The sequence below is a fragment of the Cetorhinus maximus genome, chromosome 9 (genome assembly GCF_964194155.1).
Source record: "Cetorhinus maximus chromosome 9, sCetMax3.hap1.1, whole genome shotgun sequence".
NCBI lineage: Eukaryota > Metazoa > Chordata > Chondrichthyes > Lamniformes > Cetorhinidae > Cetorhinus > Cetorhinus maximus.
In genome coordinates, this window is record NC_135887.1 from 133,490,737 (window position 1) to 133,510,261 (window position 19,525).

A 19,525-nucleotide genomic window follows, 5' to 3' on the forward strand; every position below is an offset into this window, starting at 1 on the left:
TCTACACAGTGGAAGGCACAAGTTCCATATCAGAAATAAATGTTAACCTAGGGGCTAAAGAGAGAAAGGAAATTAGGAAAATTAATGTCAGCAGAGATAAAGTATGGAGAAACTTAAAGAACTAAAATCTGACCCCCGGGACCTGATGGCTTACACCCTAGAGTTCTAAAAGAGATAGCTGCAGATATAGTGGATGTGCTAGCTATGATTTTCCAAAATTTAGATTTATATTTAGGAATGGTCCTACTAGATTGGAAGTTGGCAGATGTTATACTTCTTTTCAGGAAAGGCAGAAGAGAGAAAACCGTGAACTACAGGCCAATTAGCCTAACATCAGTTGTTGGGTAAATGCTGATATGCAATATTAGGGAAGTCTTAACAAAGCACTTAGAAAAGCACAGTATTAATAAAACAAGTCAACGTGGTTATGTTTGACAAATTTGAGAGTTTTTTGAGTATGTAACTAGCAAGGTAGGTAAAGGGGAACCAGTAGATGTAGTCTACCTGGATTTCCAAAAGGCATTCAATAAGGTGCCGCACAAAAGGTTAAGAGCCAAAATAAGAGCTCATGGGGTTGGGGCTAATATATTAGCATGAATAGAGGATTAGTTAACGGATAGAAAACAGAGTGGGCATGAGCGGGGCTTTTTCAAGTTGGCAGGCAGTGAAAAGTGAAGTGTTGCAAGTGCTGGGGCCTCAGCTTTTTACAATCTATATCTTAGATGAACAGGCAGAGAGTAATGTATCTAAGTTTGCTGATAATACCAAGCTAGGTGGAAAGGTAAGCTGTGGGAAGGACAGAGAAGCTGCAAAGAGTTATAGACAGGTTAGGTGAGTGGGCAACAAGATGGCAGATGGAGTATAATATCGGGAAATGTGAAGTTATTCACTTAAGAATAAAAAAGAATATTTTTTAGAAGGTGAGAAACTTGTAAGTGTTGATGTTCATAGAGACTTGGGTGTGCTGGTACAAGTTAGCATGCAGGTGCAGCAACAATTAGGAAGGCAAATGGCATGTTGACCTTTATTGCAAGATTGGAGTACAGGAATAAAGAAATCTTGCTCCAATTGTACAGGGTCTTGGTGAGTCAGCAGCAGGAGTACTGTGTGTAGTTTTGGTCTCCGCATTTAAAGAAGGATATACCTGCGTTAGAGGTGGTACAACAAAGGTTTACCAAATTGGTCCCTGGGATGAGGGGGTTGTCCTATGAAGAGAGGCTAAGAAAATTAGGCTTTTATTCTCTGGAGTTTAGAAGAATGAGAGGCGATCTCATTGAAACCTACAAAATTCTGAAGGGACTTGATAGGGTGAACGCTGAGATTGTTTCCATTAGTCAGGGAATCTAAAACAGGGGGTCACAGTCTGAGTATAAGGGGCTGGTCATTTCGAACTGAGATTAGGAGAAATTTCTTCACTCAAAGGGTTGTGAATCTTTGGAATTCTCTACCCCAGAGGATTGTGGATGCTCCATCATTGAATACATTTAAGGCTGGGATACACAGATTTTTGATGTCTCGGGGAGTTAGGGATGTGGGGAGCAGACAGGAAAATGGAGTTGAAGCCCAAGATCAGCCATGATCATATTGAATGGTGGATCAGGCTCGATGGGTCATGTGGTCTACTCCTGCTCCTATTTCTTATGCCTTTGCTAGTTATAATTCCATAGAATCTGGTATCTCTTACCCCAAATGGCTATTATTTACTGTGAAAATCAGCAGGGTAGGCAATATTGGGACTATCACAGCAGACCATAACTGGTCCAGTATGTTTACACACTTGGCACTTCCAGCAACAAATAGGAATGGAAACCCTTGCTGAGTTACCTCCTCTCTCCTCACACTCCGCCACCTCACTATTTTCGTGGCCCTACTTTTTAAATCATTCATGGGATGTGGGCGTCACTGGCAAGGCTAGCATTTATTGCCCATCCCTAATTGCGCTTGAGAAGGTGATGGTGAGTCATCATCTTGGACCACTGCAGTCTGTGTGGTGAAGAAACTCCCATAATGCTGAGTTCCAGGATTTTAATCCAGTGGTGACAAATCCTAGATCTGGTCTGCGCTGTGCAGTTACTCATGGAATAAGCATTCTGAGCAATTGTGGTAAGCCTTTGCAATGTTATGATACAAGCAAAATTGGCTTCAGTACATTTTTTTTGAGTCCACTATTGAAAGATTGTAAGATTTTGGAGTTGCTCTAAGAGATTGGTAAAATCTTTTGTATTTTTTTGGTTGCCAGATTATCCAATTTAAAAAGCTTTTTTAAAATAAATAAATAAATAAACTGAACATGCAAACTATGGACAGTAATGGCATTTCACAGTTGGATGACAAGGATATCAATTGAAGATATGATCATTCAGAATCTTTACACAAAAGGTGGTTAGAATTTGTTCAATCAGATCCCATTGATTCTGTTAAAAGAAAATTAAACAGTTGCTTCAAAGAGAAAATTAAAGAGAATGGATGGTGAAAAACACCAGTGCAGACTTGATAATTAGGTTGACCTGTTTATATATCCACACATTCAGTGCAGAATCTCAAATGGCCTTTAGATAAAAGTGTTATATTTCAGTGTATCATTATAGTCACCTATCCCTGCTTCTTTAAAAATGTTGTGCACAGGATGTGGCCGTCACCGGCTAGGCCATCATATATTTCCCATCCCTAATTGCCCTCGAGAAGGTTTGTTTTCTGGATTAATAATGTGCTTTGTAGGGGGTACTATAAGATATTTAAAGAACAATTAAGTTTGCTCAGATGACTCAATGGCATTAAAACTTTGTGAATGACAGCCTTGTATAGAGTACTTAGATGTGTATAGATCTGTAAATAAACAAGAATGTTTTTTTACGAATAGCAGCCTATGGTAACATTCTTAGAGTAACAGGCAAACCCTAAAGAAACTCCATCTAGAACCAGAACTCAAGATGAATCAAGTTCCTGTACTATTGATCCTGGGGTAATGAACAGCCTCCTTTAAACCCCTTCACCTCCGCTCATGACAGATGGGAGGAGGGTCCTGGGTTAAAAATGAAAAAAAGGCAATGTATTCCTAACCCACCATGCAGGTGTATGTTGTTGATTTTATGGGAGTGGGTTTCGTGGCGTCCGATTGTCCTGCCATGGAGAGGCGGAGCACTTCATTGATATCATGAAATTGGGATTCCGTGGTGCAGTTGGAAGCTTGATCAATTTTTTTTTTACAGAAGTGACCAATGAAAAGTTTTCATAAACTTTACTAATTTATTTGAAAGTGTAAATGGTGTAACTGTTGAAACTCATCCTTATAAAGTACATGATGTTAACAACAGTGGAAATGAAGCTTAATTTTCCAAGTTTCTCTCATTAAACTGAATAAGATTTTCATGGAGACAGTTTCCCTTTCATGTTAATGACTTATGACAACACAAGCAAATGGATGACTGGATATTACAACAAGTGCAAGGAACAAGACTGAGCATGTTTTCTGATTTAATCCTTAGGCGCTTGGATGCAAACCACATCACATCTGTCCCTGAAGACAGCTTTGAGGGTCTGGTTCAATTGCGGCACCTTTGGCTCGATGATAACAGCCTAACTGAAGTTCCTATTCAACAGCTGAGCAAACTACCTTCGCTTCAAGCTCTAACTCTGGCATTGAACAAAATCACACACATACCCAACTTTGCCTTTGCAAATCTCTCCAGCCTAGTTGTACTGTAAGTGGGTTTCTCAAAAATGGAAGCTTTCTGAAAGTTACATTTATGTAATTATATGAGAAAGCGTTGTTTGATATAAATGCACCAATTTTCAAATAGCATATCAGTGGGCTGGTGGAAGAGTTAAATGTGCATTTTAAGCAGTAAAGGAAGCGGAACCTTTAGAGTATATACAGTGCTTCATAACTTGTTTTAACCCAGTGTCTATTGAAAGAGTCCTACATTTTTTGTGCAGAATCACAATAATATTCCAGTTTGTTGGATAAAACTGGATGTTAAGTACCTCGTGCAGAATAGCCTGTAGTTTACCTTTTTGAGAATAAAATCAATAGCTGAGAAGTAGTTAAAGATTGTAACACAACCAGGGCTTCAGGTGACATCATAAACCATGCGCAGAACCTTCAAATAATTCACTTAAAAATGATATCCTTGCATTGCATCATAGCTTTGTGGTACCCCTCCTGCTTGATTTCTGTTAGTTTGTGCAAACATTTTCTTTTGGATAATCTCAAGTGTCTGAGTTTTGGTGATGTTCAAGCTCATTATGCCATGGAGCAGCAGAATGTGAGTGTGTACATGCAGTTCCTAGTGTAGTAAGCTCCTGACCTTGGAGAATTTTTTTTGTTCAAATGAACACCTGAAATTTCTTCTTTAACCTTCCACTGGTCCCCTGAAGGTATAATCCTGTATTTGCTTACATCAAAGAGTTTTAATACCTTTTAGGTGCTGCCATGTAGTGTTGCATAGCATGCAAGCTAGTGAACAAATATGTGCATGCTAAGTAGCCAGAAGTTTAGAAGCTATTTTTTTCTCTTTAAAAGCTGGTTCCTGCTTGCATAAATTTCCAACTGAAGGGGCTTGAAACGAGGGGCTCCACGCGGACTCTGCTGATGCTATTCTGAAGCTACAGGTTTCTGATGACTAGCTTGGAATAGCGTAAGCATTCTGGATGGAGATCCTCATTTCAAATACCCTCAACTGAAAATGCTGCACAGTGCAGTGGCCCTTTAAAAAGGAACAAGCATAGCTTCTAAAACTGGTTACTTGGCACTGCACATATTTGTTCCCTGCTGTGCGTGCCTATGTCACATGGCGGTAACTAAAAGCTGTTAAAACTCTGATGCAAATGCAGAATTTTGCCCTTGGGGAACTGGTGGTAAGTTATTTCTTAATCACGTTTAAACACCTAAGTGAATAAAATAAAAGCTTTATGAAGTGAATCCCACCCCAATTGCACCAAATGCACATTTCTAACTCTCCTACCCATTTTAATGTTTTAACAAGACTGAAGTAATGGATTAAGTTTTGTTAAAAAAAAATGATTCACTTGTGATGTTAAAATTAGGTGAATTAGAGTGGATTTTGGAAATGTATAAAATGGTGAAATAGAAAAGGCTAACTTAGAACGCAATTTTTAATCATGACTGCTGGTCAAGAGGCCGCGAGTATAAACTGGGTAAAGGAAAGTTCCCAAGTTTATGACTGGGAAGCACTTGGAGTGATCGATGTGTGGCATGCTCTTCCAGATGTGCTAGTAGAGGGTAACTTTGGGAGTCACTAAAACCAGAGTTTGATACTGTGATTGGGAAACTGGCTTTTTTTTTGAAAGGAAGAGCAAAATGGTGTGGACAGCCTGTTTCACCTGCACTTATTTTTGGAGCACTGTACAGGCCAGTCTTCTATCTTTGTGATCTTGCATGTATGTGATCCTGCATGTATGAACTTATCTATTGGTATATGCATGCATTGTTACAACCACCTAGTTCTGTTGTGCAATTTTATATCACATGAATGGAAGAGTTTAAAAATGAGTTTGATCCTAGATTAGCCTTTAACCTGATGAATATTTGCAAAATACTTTACTGGGTTTTGATTGACGGCGATTGACAGATTTCTAAATGCCAGTGGTGTAAAGGGATGTGGGGATAGTGTGGGGAAAAAGACATTGAAGTGGATGATCAACCATGATCATATTGAATGGCGGAGCATGCTTGACGGGCTGAATGACCTACTCTTGTTGCTATGTTTTTATAATTCTGTACATATGTACAACCAGCTGCACTAAGCATTGGCATGGTCTGGTTAGTCCATTAGAGTACTAACTGTTGGAGGGGATGTACTCCTGATGATCTTGTTTTCCTGTTCCTCTGGTTCAAGTGGGTAGTAAAAATCTTGTAGAACTGTTCAAAGAGCAGAATGTTCTCCTGGTGTCCTGGCCAGCAATCTTCCTAACATCACAAAATAAAAATGGTAATAGATCATATATCCAATTGCTGCTTATGAAATCTTGCTTTTTTTCAAAATGGCTGCAGTTTTCACCTACATCACAAGCCATTATAAATCAAAGTAACTATTGTACATGGAGACGTTTGAGAAGTTTTTGGGATGTGATGAAGCATTTTGTAAGTTGCTGTTAATGCATAAAGAATAGCTGCAGTGTACAAATACTTTTTGCTTTCTGATATCTTTCTGCTTTCTTCCTCATTCATTTTTCTCTAGGCATCTTCACAATAATAAGATTGACACAATAGATATCCATTGCTTTGATGGGCTTGACAATCTGGAGACGCTGTAAGTACTTATTTTTTTTCTTTTGAACTCCTGACTTAACAATGAAGCATAAATCCTAATCATATTTCATTAACTGAGAACTCAAGCTGCAGGCGAATTGCCTGTATAAATCAATTATATTTGAATATACATATTTGAATATTTGCTGAAACCACCTGGTTTTTAATGATTTTTAGGTCTTACAGTAGTTTGTAGGAATAGGCAGGAATCACTTTCTGTGCAATTTTGGCAGTATTATCCAGTTTTTTTCAAAACTAAAGTTTTGAATTTTAATTTCATAGCATCCTACATCTCCAGCGGAGATTTATTTTCACTTCAGTTGTATTTTTAAATATATTTGTACTTTGAACTCAATTTTCTGAGAAACAGTTTCACTTGTCTGATTTTTAGCAGTGTTTTTTTTTCATGTTCCCATTATGCTTATTCTGTGGTTTTCTGTTTTATAATTTTTGTAAAACCTTTTGAAAGTGCCAGTCTGTTGGCTGCACTTGTACCCAATTTTAATTGTGCACAATGTTTGTGGGTTGACTATAATTGTGACAGACCATGAATTGTCTGTATACAGTAAATCTACTGTAACTGTCCCATGATGCATGAATCATTATCAGCAATTGAATTGAACTCTGATACTAAGTTCATCTTGGTGAAAATTTATGCGTTTTTATTTTTTGCTTGTCATTGTTCACAAGACTTACAACGATAAGAATTGCCACACGATTTTTTTAAAGCTTTTTATGTATTTAATCATTAGGGACTTGAACTACAATAACCTGATGGAATTTCCTGAAGCCATCAAGTCCCTTCGGAATCTGAAAGAGCTGTGAGTTAAAAATGCTGTTTTTATTTTAGCGTTCGAAGCTAATCAAAACAGAATGGGAGCTCTTCATTGGTTTTCTTGACTTGTTTCAGTCCTTGGGAAGTTACTTTACTTGATGAATTAATAAGTTAAGCACAGTTTCTGGAGTCCTGATTACTGTACTTATTATGAAACTTCATTTAAAAACCTCTTCCTATCTTACTCAAGTGACCCCTGGGGAAACTTCTAAACGATGCTAAAGCTGAATGAACTGTGATGCACTGATGACAGTTTTAGTTCCAGTCCTTCAAATATTTTGTTACTGCCCAAAAGTTTCTCTGACAGAAACCTTGATTTCTTTAAGGTTGACAGGGTGGGAGAGAGAGAGAGCGCAAGCTCATAATACTTACTCAATTATATGCACTTTCTTAAAAATAGAAGGTGTCTCAAGTGTTACTTGTCTCACCTCAAGGTTGGATCAGTCTCCTTGATCGTCAGCCATGGCTCGGTGGTAGCACTTTTGCTTCTGGGTCAAAAAGCTGCAGGTTCAAGGCCCATTTCAGAGACTTGAACACATAACCTAGTTTGACACTGCAGTGCTGAGGGAGTACTGCGCTGTCAGAGATAACATCTTTCAGGTAAGACATTAAAACGAGGCTCAACCTGTCCTCGGCTAGATGTAAAGGACCCCATCGCACTATTCGCGGAAGAATGGGATAGCCAAAAGTCATCCCTCAACCAACATCACTAAAATAGATTGATCTTTGCCTTCTTTTTGTTCACAAGTTAGCTGCTGTTTTTCAAGTCCTTCATTGAGCATAAAGTGCTTCCAGATGGCCATGGAAGGCGGTATATAAATGCAAGTTCCTGTTCTTTAATAACCTTTCCCTTCAGAAATGGTCCTTTCTTGAGGATTTTATTTCCATGTGCTGGAACTTGCTGTTTATCCCATTGTTGGTTGTTGTAATTAGGTTCTCTCACCTTCCCACCCCAGGTTAGTGTTCCCGCAGATAGTTTGGAAACCATTTTTACCATCATAAACTGACGTTGGCAGTAATGAACAAGAAACTTGTGATTCATTGCACAGCTTGATAGTGCTTTTTTAGAACATGGTAGCGTTTGCTAAGAAATGCTGTGTTTCCTTTTGCCTAGTACGTGGTGATTACCAGTATATTTGACCTTGTCTTACTGTACAAAAATATTGAAATATTTATAGCTATGCATTCAACTTCCAGCGGTTGTCTGCTCCTTTTCTTCTTGCAGTTCATACATTATTTATAGAACTATCCATAACAAATATTCGGATTGAAATATCCTAAACTGCACTAATTATAATTGTACAGAATCTGAATACATTCAAGCTCTGTTTATTCTTTAACTTTTTGTTCCACGATTTTTATTCCGTGGCTTTTTAAAATCGGCATCTTGAGTACATTAGCTGATACTTTGAGTATAATGTTATACTAAATAAAAAAGAATGTTATTATATTTATAATGTGACTAACTTTTAAATGTTAAATAGGAAATCTGTGTGATTGGCAGATCAAATGTCCTGACTTATTCTTGAAAGCAACTATGCCACTGCCTATCACAAGGTTTATGATCAGTGACATGTAAAAGTGTAAAAATATGATTGTAACATATTTTGAGGAAATCAAGGCTAGGAAACTGTACCAGAAGATTTTTCAAAAATCGAATTGAGCTGCAACATAAAAACTAAGGTGACAATTAGAATTACCATGATGCTGAAAATCCATACAAAAGTATTTAGGATAGGAAGTAAGAGTGCGGCTGATTATATGAAGCTTTGGACAGAGAAAAAAAAATAACCATGGAATAAAAGACATGAAGAAGTGTGCCTTAGGATAGACTTTGAGTCTAATTAGCGATTCCAGCACAAATTGTGCCCAAAATTGCACCCGCTTTGTAATGTGGTTCATCTCCACTCAAACTCGTGTATATCACTGAATGTAAAATCTGACATGAACCAGGCACTTGGACAGCATTTTAAACATTATTTTTTTTTTAAAGTGCTTTAATGTCCCTTGATGTATTTAACGATGGTAACTTGTTAGAGCTTGATTAATAGGGCTGAAAATGGGTTGATCACAAAAAAATCTAAATCACAGTGTCAATCCACCACCTGTGAGTAACCCATTTTTTTAATGACTGAAAATTACTTTTAAAATCCCCCCGCCATCTGCATCTGTGATGGACTGTTTGATGAGAGATTTTGCCATGATTTGTTATCACTGTATCATGCAACTAACAGGATGGTAGAAACCAAACTATAATCACAGAATCACAGTGCAAAAGAGACCCATCGAGTCTGCACCGACACGTGAGAAACACCTGACCTACCTACCTAATCCCATTTACCAGCACTTGGCCCATAGCCTTGAATGTTATGACGTGCCAAGTGCTCATCCAGGTACTTTTTAAAGAATGTGAGGCAACCCGCCTCCACCACCCTGCCAGGCAGTGCATTCCAGACCGTCACCACCCTCTGGGTAAAAAGGTTTTTCCTCACATCCCCACTAAACCTCCTGCCCCTCACCTTGATCTTATGCCCCCTTGTGACTGACCCTTCAACTAAGGGGAGCAGCTGCTCCCTATCCACCCTGTCCATGCCCCTCATAATCTTGTACACCTCGATCAGGTCGCCCCTCAGTCTTCTCTGCTCCAACAAAAACAACCCAAGTCTATCTAACCTCTCTTCATAACTTAAATGCTTCATCCCAGGCAACATCCTGGTGAATCTCCTCTGCACCCCCTCCAGTGCAATCACATCCTTCCTATATTGTGGTGACCAGAACTGCGCACACTACTCCAGCTGTGGCCTCACTAAGGTTCTATACAACTCCAACAAGACCTCCCTACTTTTGTAATCTATGCCTCAATTGATAAAGGCGAGCGTCCCATATGCCTTTTTTACCACCCCACTAACATGCCCCTCTGCCTTCAGAGATCTATGGACACACACGCCAAGGTCCCTTTGTTCTTCAGATCTTCCTAGTGTCATGCCGTTCATTGAATACTTCCTTGTCAAATTACTCCTTCCAAAGTGTATCACCTCACATTTTTCAGGGTTAAATTCCACCTGCCACTTATCTGCCCATTTGACCATCCTGTCTATATCTTCCTGTAGCCCAAGACACTCAACCGCACTGTTAACCACCCGGCCAATCTTTGTGTCATCCACAAACTTACTAATCCTACCCCCCCACATTGTCATCTATGTCGTTTATATAAATGACAAATAATAGGGGACCGAGCACAGATCTCTGTGGTATGCCACTGGACACTGGCTTCCAGTCACTAAAGCATCCTTCTGTCATCATCCTCTGCCTCCTACAGCTAAGCCAATTTTGAATCCACCTTATCAAATTACCCTGTATCCCATGTGCCTTTGCCTTCTTTATAAGTCTCCCATGTGGGACCTTGTCAAAGGCTTTGCTGAAATCCATATAAACTACATCAACTGCACTACCCTCATCTACACACCTGGTCACCTCCTCAAAAAATTCAATCAAATTTGTTAGGCATGACCTCCCTCTGACAAAACCATGCTGACTAACCCTGATCAGACCTTGCCTCTCCAAGTGGAGAAAGATACTCTCCTTCAGAAATTTCTCCAATAGTTTCCCGATCACTAACGTGAGACTCACTGGCCTGTAGTTCCCTGGCTTATCTCTGCAACCCTTCTTAAATAACGGAACCACATTAGCTGTTCTCCAGTCCTCTGGCACCTCCCCCGTGGCCAGAGAGGAATTAAAAATTTGGGTCAGAGCCGCTGCGATCTCCTCCCTTGCCTCCCTCAGCAGTCTGGGACACAAATCTTCCAGACCTGGAGATTTGTCCACTTTTAAGTCTGCCAACATCTCCAATACCTTGTCACTCCCTATATCAATTTGCTTAAGAACCTCCTTGGATTTTCTTTGGATTTCCAGCATCCACAGTTTTTTGCTTTTATCTCTATATTATTATTATTGCTTAAGAACCTCGCAGTCTCTCTCCCCGAGTTCGATACCTTCATCCTCATTCTCTTGGGTGAAGACGGACGTGAAGTATTCATTCAACACTCTAGCAATGTCCTCTGGCTCCACCCATAGATTGCCCCCTTGGTCCCTTATGGGCCCTATTCTTTCCCTGGTTATCCTCTTCCCATTGATATACTTATAGAATATCTTGGGATTTTCCCTACTTTTACCAGCCAGAGCTTTCTCATATCCCCTCTTTGCTCTCTTAATTGCTTTCTTAAACTCCACCCTGCACTGTCTGTACTCCACTAATGCCTCTGCTGATTTGCTTCCCTTGTACCTGTAAAAGCCTCTCTTTTCCTTCTCATCGTAACCTGAATATCTCTGGTCATCCATGGTTCTCTGGGCTTGTTACTCCTTCCTATCACCCTAGAGGGAACATGTTGAGCCTGTACCCTCCCCATTTCCTTTTTGAACACCCCCCACTGTTCCTATGTAGATTTCCCCACAAGTAACTGTTCCCAGTCTACCTTGGCCAGATCCTGCCTTATTTTACTAAAATCCACCCTTCCCCAATCCAAAACATTTTTTTGCAACTTGTCGATTTCTTTATCCATAACAAACTTAAACTGTACCATGTTGTGGTCGCTATCACTAAAATGCTCACCCACCACCACCTCAGCCACCTGTCTGGCTTCATTCCCCAGAATTAGGTCCAGCAATACATCGTCCCTTGTTGGACCCTCTACATATTGACCTAAAAAGTTCTCCTGTACACATTTCAAGAAATCCACTCCATCCAAGCCCTTAACACTATATCTATCCCAATTAATGTTGGGAAAGTAAAATCACCTAATCACCCTATTGTTATTGTTTTTACACACCTCCACAAATTGTGCACATATTTGCTCCTCAATTTCCCTCTGACTATCTGGGGGTCTATAATAAACACCTAACAATGTGGCTGCCCCTTTTTTATTCCTAAGCTCTACCCACAAAGCTTCATTCGATGCCCCCTCCAAGATATCATCTCTCCTTACTGCAATAACGGACTCCTTAACTAATAATGCAACGCCTCCTCCTCTTTTACCCCCTCCCCTGTCTCGCCTGAAGATTCTATATCCCGGAATGTTGAGCTGCCAATCCTGCCCTTCCCTCAACCACGTCTCAGTGATGGCTACTGGATGGGATTCCTACGTTCTGATGTATTTCAGAACTGGCCCTTAAACCTTAATATAGGTTTGTCTGAAATGCTGTGACCTAAAACATCAAACCAAACTGTTGAAAACAGGTCAGATTACTGGGTTAAACAAAATTGGCAGTTTTCTGGTTCATTTTACCTGTTAAACAAAAGCTGGAGAACTTTGGTTGTCCAAATTTTGAAATGTAATCAGCTAGAAACTGGAGACGGTCAAATATTTGGCATAGTGTGTTGTTTTGACTTTAATGAGCTTAAAATTGATCTGTGTTTTGCTTCTTGGTGCAGTGGTTTCCATAGTAACAACATTGCAGTAATTCCAGATAAAGCTTTCAGTGGGAATCCTTTGCTTCGGACTATGTAAGTAGAACTGTCCCCAGTGGGCTATTTCCATTTTTGATTTTGCTTCATGCTCATCTCCTGGTAGGTTAACCAGCCAGTTTCTTATTTTTCAGACACTTGTACGATAACCCAATCTCTTCTGTGGGGATTTCTGCTTTTCAAAATCTGTCTGAACTCCAGTCTCTGTAAGTATTGGAATAGTTTTTGGATTTGTGCAAAATGATGATTATGTAAATGTCAAATACAGACATGACTTATGAAGGGCTAGTATCTTAATGGTGACTTGAATGGGGAGGAGCTTTTTTTAAAAGGAAAAAGGGGTATAGCGTTTTAGACCAGGAATTCCAGAGAATAGAACTTGGGCAGCTGATGGACTGTGACCAATGATGCAGCAAAGGAAAAGGGTGCAAAAGTAATTGAATGGAGAACTTGGGATGGAATATAAAGCTGTAGAACATTCTGCAGGTAGGTTAGGCGAAGACCATTAAAGAGACTCTCACACATTTTCTGTTTGGGGAATCCTTTTAAAGTCCAAGTATTAGTCTACTTAACAGTTGAAGCAGCATAGCTCAGGCCAATCTTGTCCTCACCAACCATCCACATAGTTAGGGGCTGTTGCATGGCAATTTGTAGTGGGGGCCTTGGATGATTTCTCCTGCCTCCTCTCCAAATCTCTCAATTCTCTGGCCACCTGTAAGATCTGCTAATTCAACACAGTTGGAGGATTAGGCTTGGGATATTTCTGGTCCTTGTGGGTCAACTGCTCGCTCTGTAAACCTGCTCAGCTAACAGTGAAGCTCAACTACTATAAAGGATTGTTAACAATCAGCTTTATCGCATATCTTCACGCTGCTTTGATCCCATTTGCTTTTAATTTAAAGTTGACCAACTATAAGGCAACACCATCTACTCCAAAGTGTCCAAAAAATATACAAGGCTTTGGAAAAGTAAACATTAGAGGATAATTACAACTTATGTTCTAATGTCAGAATTTAGATTATAAGCTTTGTATTTACCAAATTCAGATATTCTTTGGAAAATTGTAAGATGCATAAAATATTTCCTTTAGATAATGACAAAATGCTAGTGTAAGACCTTATTTATCTTGAATTTTTCACTGAACCAACTGACTGGTTCGGTGTAATACATTGAAGCTACATTAGAAATAACAATTATTGTGCTGCTATCAGGATCATAAGCTCATCTACTAATAAATAAAAGAATAGTGCTATTTGCTAATGTGATTAAAAATGCCCTGCCCTTGGAATATTTCTAAAACAGGAAAAGCAGTAATACATAACCTGTACAATTTGTTCATTAAGCTACAGAGATACAAAATGGTGTCCAGTTTTAGGTGTCATATTTTATCAGAGGTGTTGAGTCCATGCAGAAGTTTCAAAAGAAAAGTGCTAAAATGATCCAAGGGATTGAAGGCTTTGGAAAATGAAAGACTAGTGAAATTGGGGCTCTGTTAAAATGTTTGTATAGTATATGTAGTGGATTCTTGTCAAATTGCGCATAACCACTGTACATGACATGAGCAACGTATCTGCTAACTGTATGAGAACAGAAATTAGACACTAGTAATAATGCCAGGACATAATCCATATTACATAACTGTAGACTTGACTGCCATTTAATCCAGCATTTTATTGAACCATCCCTCCATCTTAAGGTCAAAAGTGGGGATATTCTCTGGTAACTACATAACGTTCAGTTACATCCATAACAGCTCACATAATTAAGCAGTCTGTGTCCCAATGCAGCAGGACCTGGGCAACTTTTAGATTTGTTGATAAGTGGCAAGTAACATTCATGTCACACAAGTGCCAGGCCATGAAGATCTTCAAATAAGAGAGTCTAACTTCCTTCAACAATCAGTTTATTACCATTGTCAAATTCCCCCACTGTCAACATTTTGGGGTCACAATTGACCAGAAACTTGAATGTGCCTGCCACGTACTCTAGCTATTATAACAAGTGAGAGACAGGTTACTCTGTGGTTAGTGACTCACCTCGTGACTCCCTGGAGCCTGTCCACCATCTAAAAGTCACAAGTCAGGATTGTGATTGAATATTCTCCTCTTGGGTACACTTCTCTACCTCGCTTTCTTCCATTAAGACAACTCCTTAAAACCTATCTCTTTGCTCAAACTTTTGGTCATCTGATTTAATACCTCCTTATATGACCTTAAGACCAATGTTGCTCTGATATTTACAGTCAGCTCAATGTGTTCATGTAGTTTCCTTTAAGCGCTATACAGCAAAATTGTATATCAATTTCACAAATACATGTACTTCTATGAATTTTTTTTAAATTGTTTTAATTTTACATGCTCATTTGCATCTATTTTGATGGAAATAAGTTTTGAAAATGATTTTTGTTGAATTTTTAATGGTTTACTATAAAGTATTGATTCAACAGATTGGATGGTGGATTCAAAATTGTGACCAGGTTAATCATCAGTGCTTAAATGACAAGCAAGTGTACTTGACACTCCTGAGTCCCCACGTCCTGAAATATGGGGCAGAATTTTGCATCCTGCGGGCGGGCGCGTGCCCGACCCGATTGGGCGTAAAATGGCACGATATTTCGGTCGGTGGGCGCACACGAGAGTCAGCAGCATGCCCCCCAACCATTAAAGTATTAAATGAGAGCGATTTTTTTCATTGCCCGCCCAACCTTACAGTTGGTGGACTCACGAGGTGAGTCACTCACCACAGAGTAACCTGTCTCTCACTTGTTATAGTAGCTAGAGTACGTGGCAGGCACATTCAAGTTTCTGGTCAATTGCGGCCTTTGCGTTTTTGAGGAAACCTCATCCACAGGCAGGATGAGGTTTCCGACATTAATTTAAAAAAAAGAAAAATGTTTTGACAATTTTTAGTATGTTTATGTTCATGTGAGGGAGTCCTATGTGGGGACATTTTTTTCAGATTTTCAAAAATCTTTATTTTTGTTTCTAAAATTCTTAGCTCCCTGAGGCAGCTCTCTGCCTTCAGGAGCTTTCAGTGAGCGCTCCACTGCACCTGCGCAAACTTCAATGCTTGCCCTTCTCCCGCCCCCACCCCGGCAGTGCTGAACCTTTCAGCGTGCATTTCACGCTGGCTTGCCGTTAATTGGCCAGCCAGCATGAACATAAGAAATAGGAGCAGGAGTAGGCCATTCGGCCCCTCAAGCCTGCCCCGCCATTCAATAAGATCATGGCTGATCTGCTCCAGGCCTCAGCTTCTCTTTCATGCCAGCTCCTTGTCACCCCCAGAACCCTCAGCTCCCCGATATTTCAAAAAAGTTATCTATCTCTTTAAATGCTTTCAGTGATCTAGCCTCCACAACTCTCTGGGGTAGAGAATTCCAGACATCCACGACCCTCTGAGAGAAGAAGTTCCTTCACATCTCAGTTTTAAATGAGAGTCCCCTTATTCTGTAACTTATGTCCCCTAGTTCGAGATTCCCCCACTAGTGGAAACATCTTCTCAACATCTACCATGTCAAGCCCCCTCAGAATCTTGTACGTTTCAGTAAGATCACCCCTCATTCTTCTAAACTCCAATGAATAAAGGCCTAACCTGTTTAGCCGTTCTTGATAAGTCAACCCTTTCATCCCAGGAATCAGCCTAGTGAATCTCTTTTGAACTGCCTCCAATGCCAGTATATCCTGGGACCAAAACTATACACAGTACTCCAGGTGTGGCCTCACTGCCACCCTGTACAGTTGTAACAAGACTATCCTATTTTTAAACTTCAACCCCCTAGCAATACAGGCCAAAATTCCATTTGCCTTCTTAATTACTTGCTGCACCTACATGCTAACTTGTGTTTCACGCACAAGAACACCCAGATCCCTCTGTGCTGCACTTCTTTGGAGTCTCTCTCCATTTAAATAATAGCCTGTGTTTTGATTCTTCGTACCAAAGTGCTTGACCTCACACTTCCCTACATTAAACTCCATCTTCCAAGTTTTTGTCTGCTCACTCAACCTATCTACATCCCCTTGCAAATTCCTTATGTCCTCATCACAACATGCCCTTCCACCTATTTTTGTATCATCAGCAAATTTGGATACATTACACTCTGCCCCCTCCTCCAAGTCATTAATATAGATAGTAAATAATTGAGGCCCTGGGACTGACCCTTTGTGGCAGTCCACTAGTTACGTCTTTCCAACCTGAAAAAGACCCATTAACCCCGATTCTGTCTTCTGTGTGTTAACCAATCCTCAATTCATGCTAACACATTACCCCCAATATCGTGAGGTCCTATCTTGTGCAATAACCTTTTATGTGGCACCTTATCGAATGCCTCCTGGCAATCCAAATACACTGCATCTACCAGTTCCCCTTTATCAACTCTGCTTGTTATATTGTCAAAGAATTATATATCTAGCAAATTTGTCAAACATGATTTCCCTTTCCTAAAACCATGTTGACTGTGTCTGATTGCGTTCAGCTTTTCTAAACGTCCTGCCATTTCTTCCTTAATAATGGACTCTAGCATTTTTCCAACAACAGATGTTAGGCTGACTGGCCTATTGTTTCCTGTTTCTTGTCTCCCTCCCTTCTTGAGCAGGGGCGTCACATTAGCGGTTTTCCAATCTGCTGGGACCCTCCCGGAGTCCAGTGAGTTCAGGGAATGTTTCGACCAATGCCTCCACTATCTCTGCAGCCACTTCCTTTAAAACCCTTGGATGCAGACCATCAGGTCCTGGCGATTTGTCTGCCTTTAGTCCCTTTAGTTTGTCAAATACTTTGTCTCTCGTGATAGAGACTGTTACAAGATCTTTCCTCCCATTAGCTGCTCCTTATCTGATATCTTTGGAATATTTATAGTGTCCTCCTCCGTGAAATATTGATTTAAATTATCTGCCATTTCCCTGTTCCCCATTATCAATTCCTCAGTCACATCACCCAAGGGTCCCACGCTCACTTTAGCCACTCTTTCTTTTTATATACCCGTAGAAGCTCTTGCTGTTTGTTTTTATATTTCTTGCCAGTTTACTTTCGTAATCAATTTTCTCTCTCCTTATTAACTTTTTAGTCATCTGCTGCTGGTTCCTAAAAAAAATTCCCAATCCTCTGGCCTATCACTAGTTTTCACCGCTTTGTATGCCTTAGTTTTTGATTGGATACTCTCCCTGACCACCTTTCTTAACCACAGGTGGTTCATCCTTCTCATCGAGTCCTTCTTTTTGACCAGGATAAATTTTTGCTGAGCGTTATGAAATATCTGCTTAAATGTCTGCTGCTGCACATCCACTGACCTTCTCCTTAGTCTATTTTCCCAGCCCACTTTAGACAACTCTTTCTTCATACCTCTGTAATTGCCCTTATTTAAGTTGAGGACACTGGTTTGAGACCCAAGTTGCTCGGGTCAGGAGCCGAACACGGGCAGAGGACCATTGCCCGGCCGTTCCTGCGCCCGCTCGCCCGCCGATCCGAAAATCCTGCCTGTGGTATTAATGAGGGAGCAGTGAATTAATGTAACAGTGATACTCAAATTATTCAAAAGGAACTCGAGGCTAAAGTACCAATATTTTTATCCTCTGAAATGCTTTTACCAAGTCTCCTGGATACAGTGAAATGTCATATTAACTTATCTATTTTGTTATATTTCTATGATTTAGTACATTGACAGGAACCAGAATCAGCAAAATCCCACCTGACTTGTGCCAACAACTGAAGATGCTTAGATTTTTGTAAGTATGGGTTTCTATCATCACTTAAAAGCAAGTTATCAATGTACAAGTTTAAAATGTTCATTTTTTTTAAATTCTAGTTCCAAAGCATAAACTATTAACAGGTGTAAAACTCATGTAAATATTATGAGTGTTTGTGTCAGTTTTAGCACTGAAAGCCAAGATGGTCTAGTAATTGCTGTGGTCATAGCGAAGAGTGTTGAGGTTTTAGTTGATTTTTCAGTCGCACCTTTTGTCAAGGAGAAGCTGAGCCATTTGATACTTTGAGGCATGGAGTACAGTAAATGATATGGAATGTGATACTGTGTAGAACAGAATTGAAGGCAGATAAGTCACCAACCAGAACAGAGATGCTTTTCATAAGCCCAGTTTGGTAATGAACCAGCAAATAGATAAGCCATCTGCATTAGCAACCTTTCTGTGTTCAATAACTCAGTAAGAAGTATAAGATTTTATCATCTAATGTTATACATTTGAAATAGAAAGAACTTGCATAACCCTTTGGGAAGGATATTTTTAGAGCGAGGGTAGCTGCAACATTTATGAATTGAAGCAAAAGCAAACTACTGCAGATGCTGGACACCTGAATCAAGAAACAGAAAATGAGGGAAATATTGTGCAGGTCAGTCAGTGTTTGTATAGAGAGAGAGAAATGATAACTTTTCACTCTCACTCCCTCTAGATACTGCCTAAGCTCTGAGTATTTCCAGCACTTTCTTTTTTCATTTATGAATTGAGAATTTGATCCCAGCTTTCTTGAAGTATTAACAAACGTTGGAACTTTGCAGAAAGATTCTGATAACGTTTTATATTGTATGTATTTTTTTCAGATGTTTTTTATTACATAATGTCTTATTCTTCATAGGGACTTATCGTATAATCAGATAGAGGAGCTACCAAGTTTCCAGGGTTGCTCAGCTTTAGAAGAAATGTAAGTTTGCATTTTTAAAATTCTAAATGAAAGCAATTTTGTTTTATTAAGTGAACTGACAATCCCAAAAATCTGTTTGTTCAAACCCATGATTACAGTGACTAAAATATTGTAAGGAGCGCAGATGAAAAAATGTCAGAGGTGGACACTGCTGAAGCAGATGTTCTGCGCCTCTGTTCCTGGCCACTAGCAACAAATGTGGGAAATAAGGGCCAAACGAGATGGGACCATCAGCCAGAACAGGAAAGCCATTGACAGTAATGGGCATCTCCCCCATTGAGTAAAGTCTCTGGCTCCAAAGGTAACCCGA

General features: G+C 39.8%; 1 protein-coding gene across 1 annotated transcript in view; it reads left to right on the forward strand.

Moving 5' to 3' along the window:
- lgr4 (leucine-rich repeat containing G protein-coupled receptor 4) overlaps positions 1–19,525 on the forward strand; it is a 134,004-nt gene that overhangs the window by 96,115 nt on the left and 18,364 nt on the right. Inside the window, exons 5-11 of the mRNA XM_078549547.1 lie at positions 3,486–3,701; positions 6,201–6,272; positions 7,024–7,092; positions 12,535–12,606; positions 12,702–12,773; positions 18,213–18,284; positions 19,150–19,215. Coding sequence (XP_078405673.1) covers positions 3,486–3,701; positions 6,201–6,272; positions 7,024–7,092; positions 12,535–12,606; positions 12,702–12,773; positions 18,213–18,284; positions 19,150–19,215 — 639 coding nt within the window. The remainder of the gene's footprint in view (positions 1–3,485; positions 3,702–6,200; positions 6,273–7,023; positions 7,093–12,534; positions 12,607–12,701; positions 12,774–18,212; positions 18,285–19,149; positions 19,216–19,525) is intronic.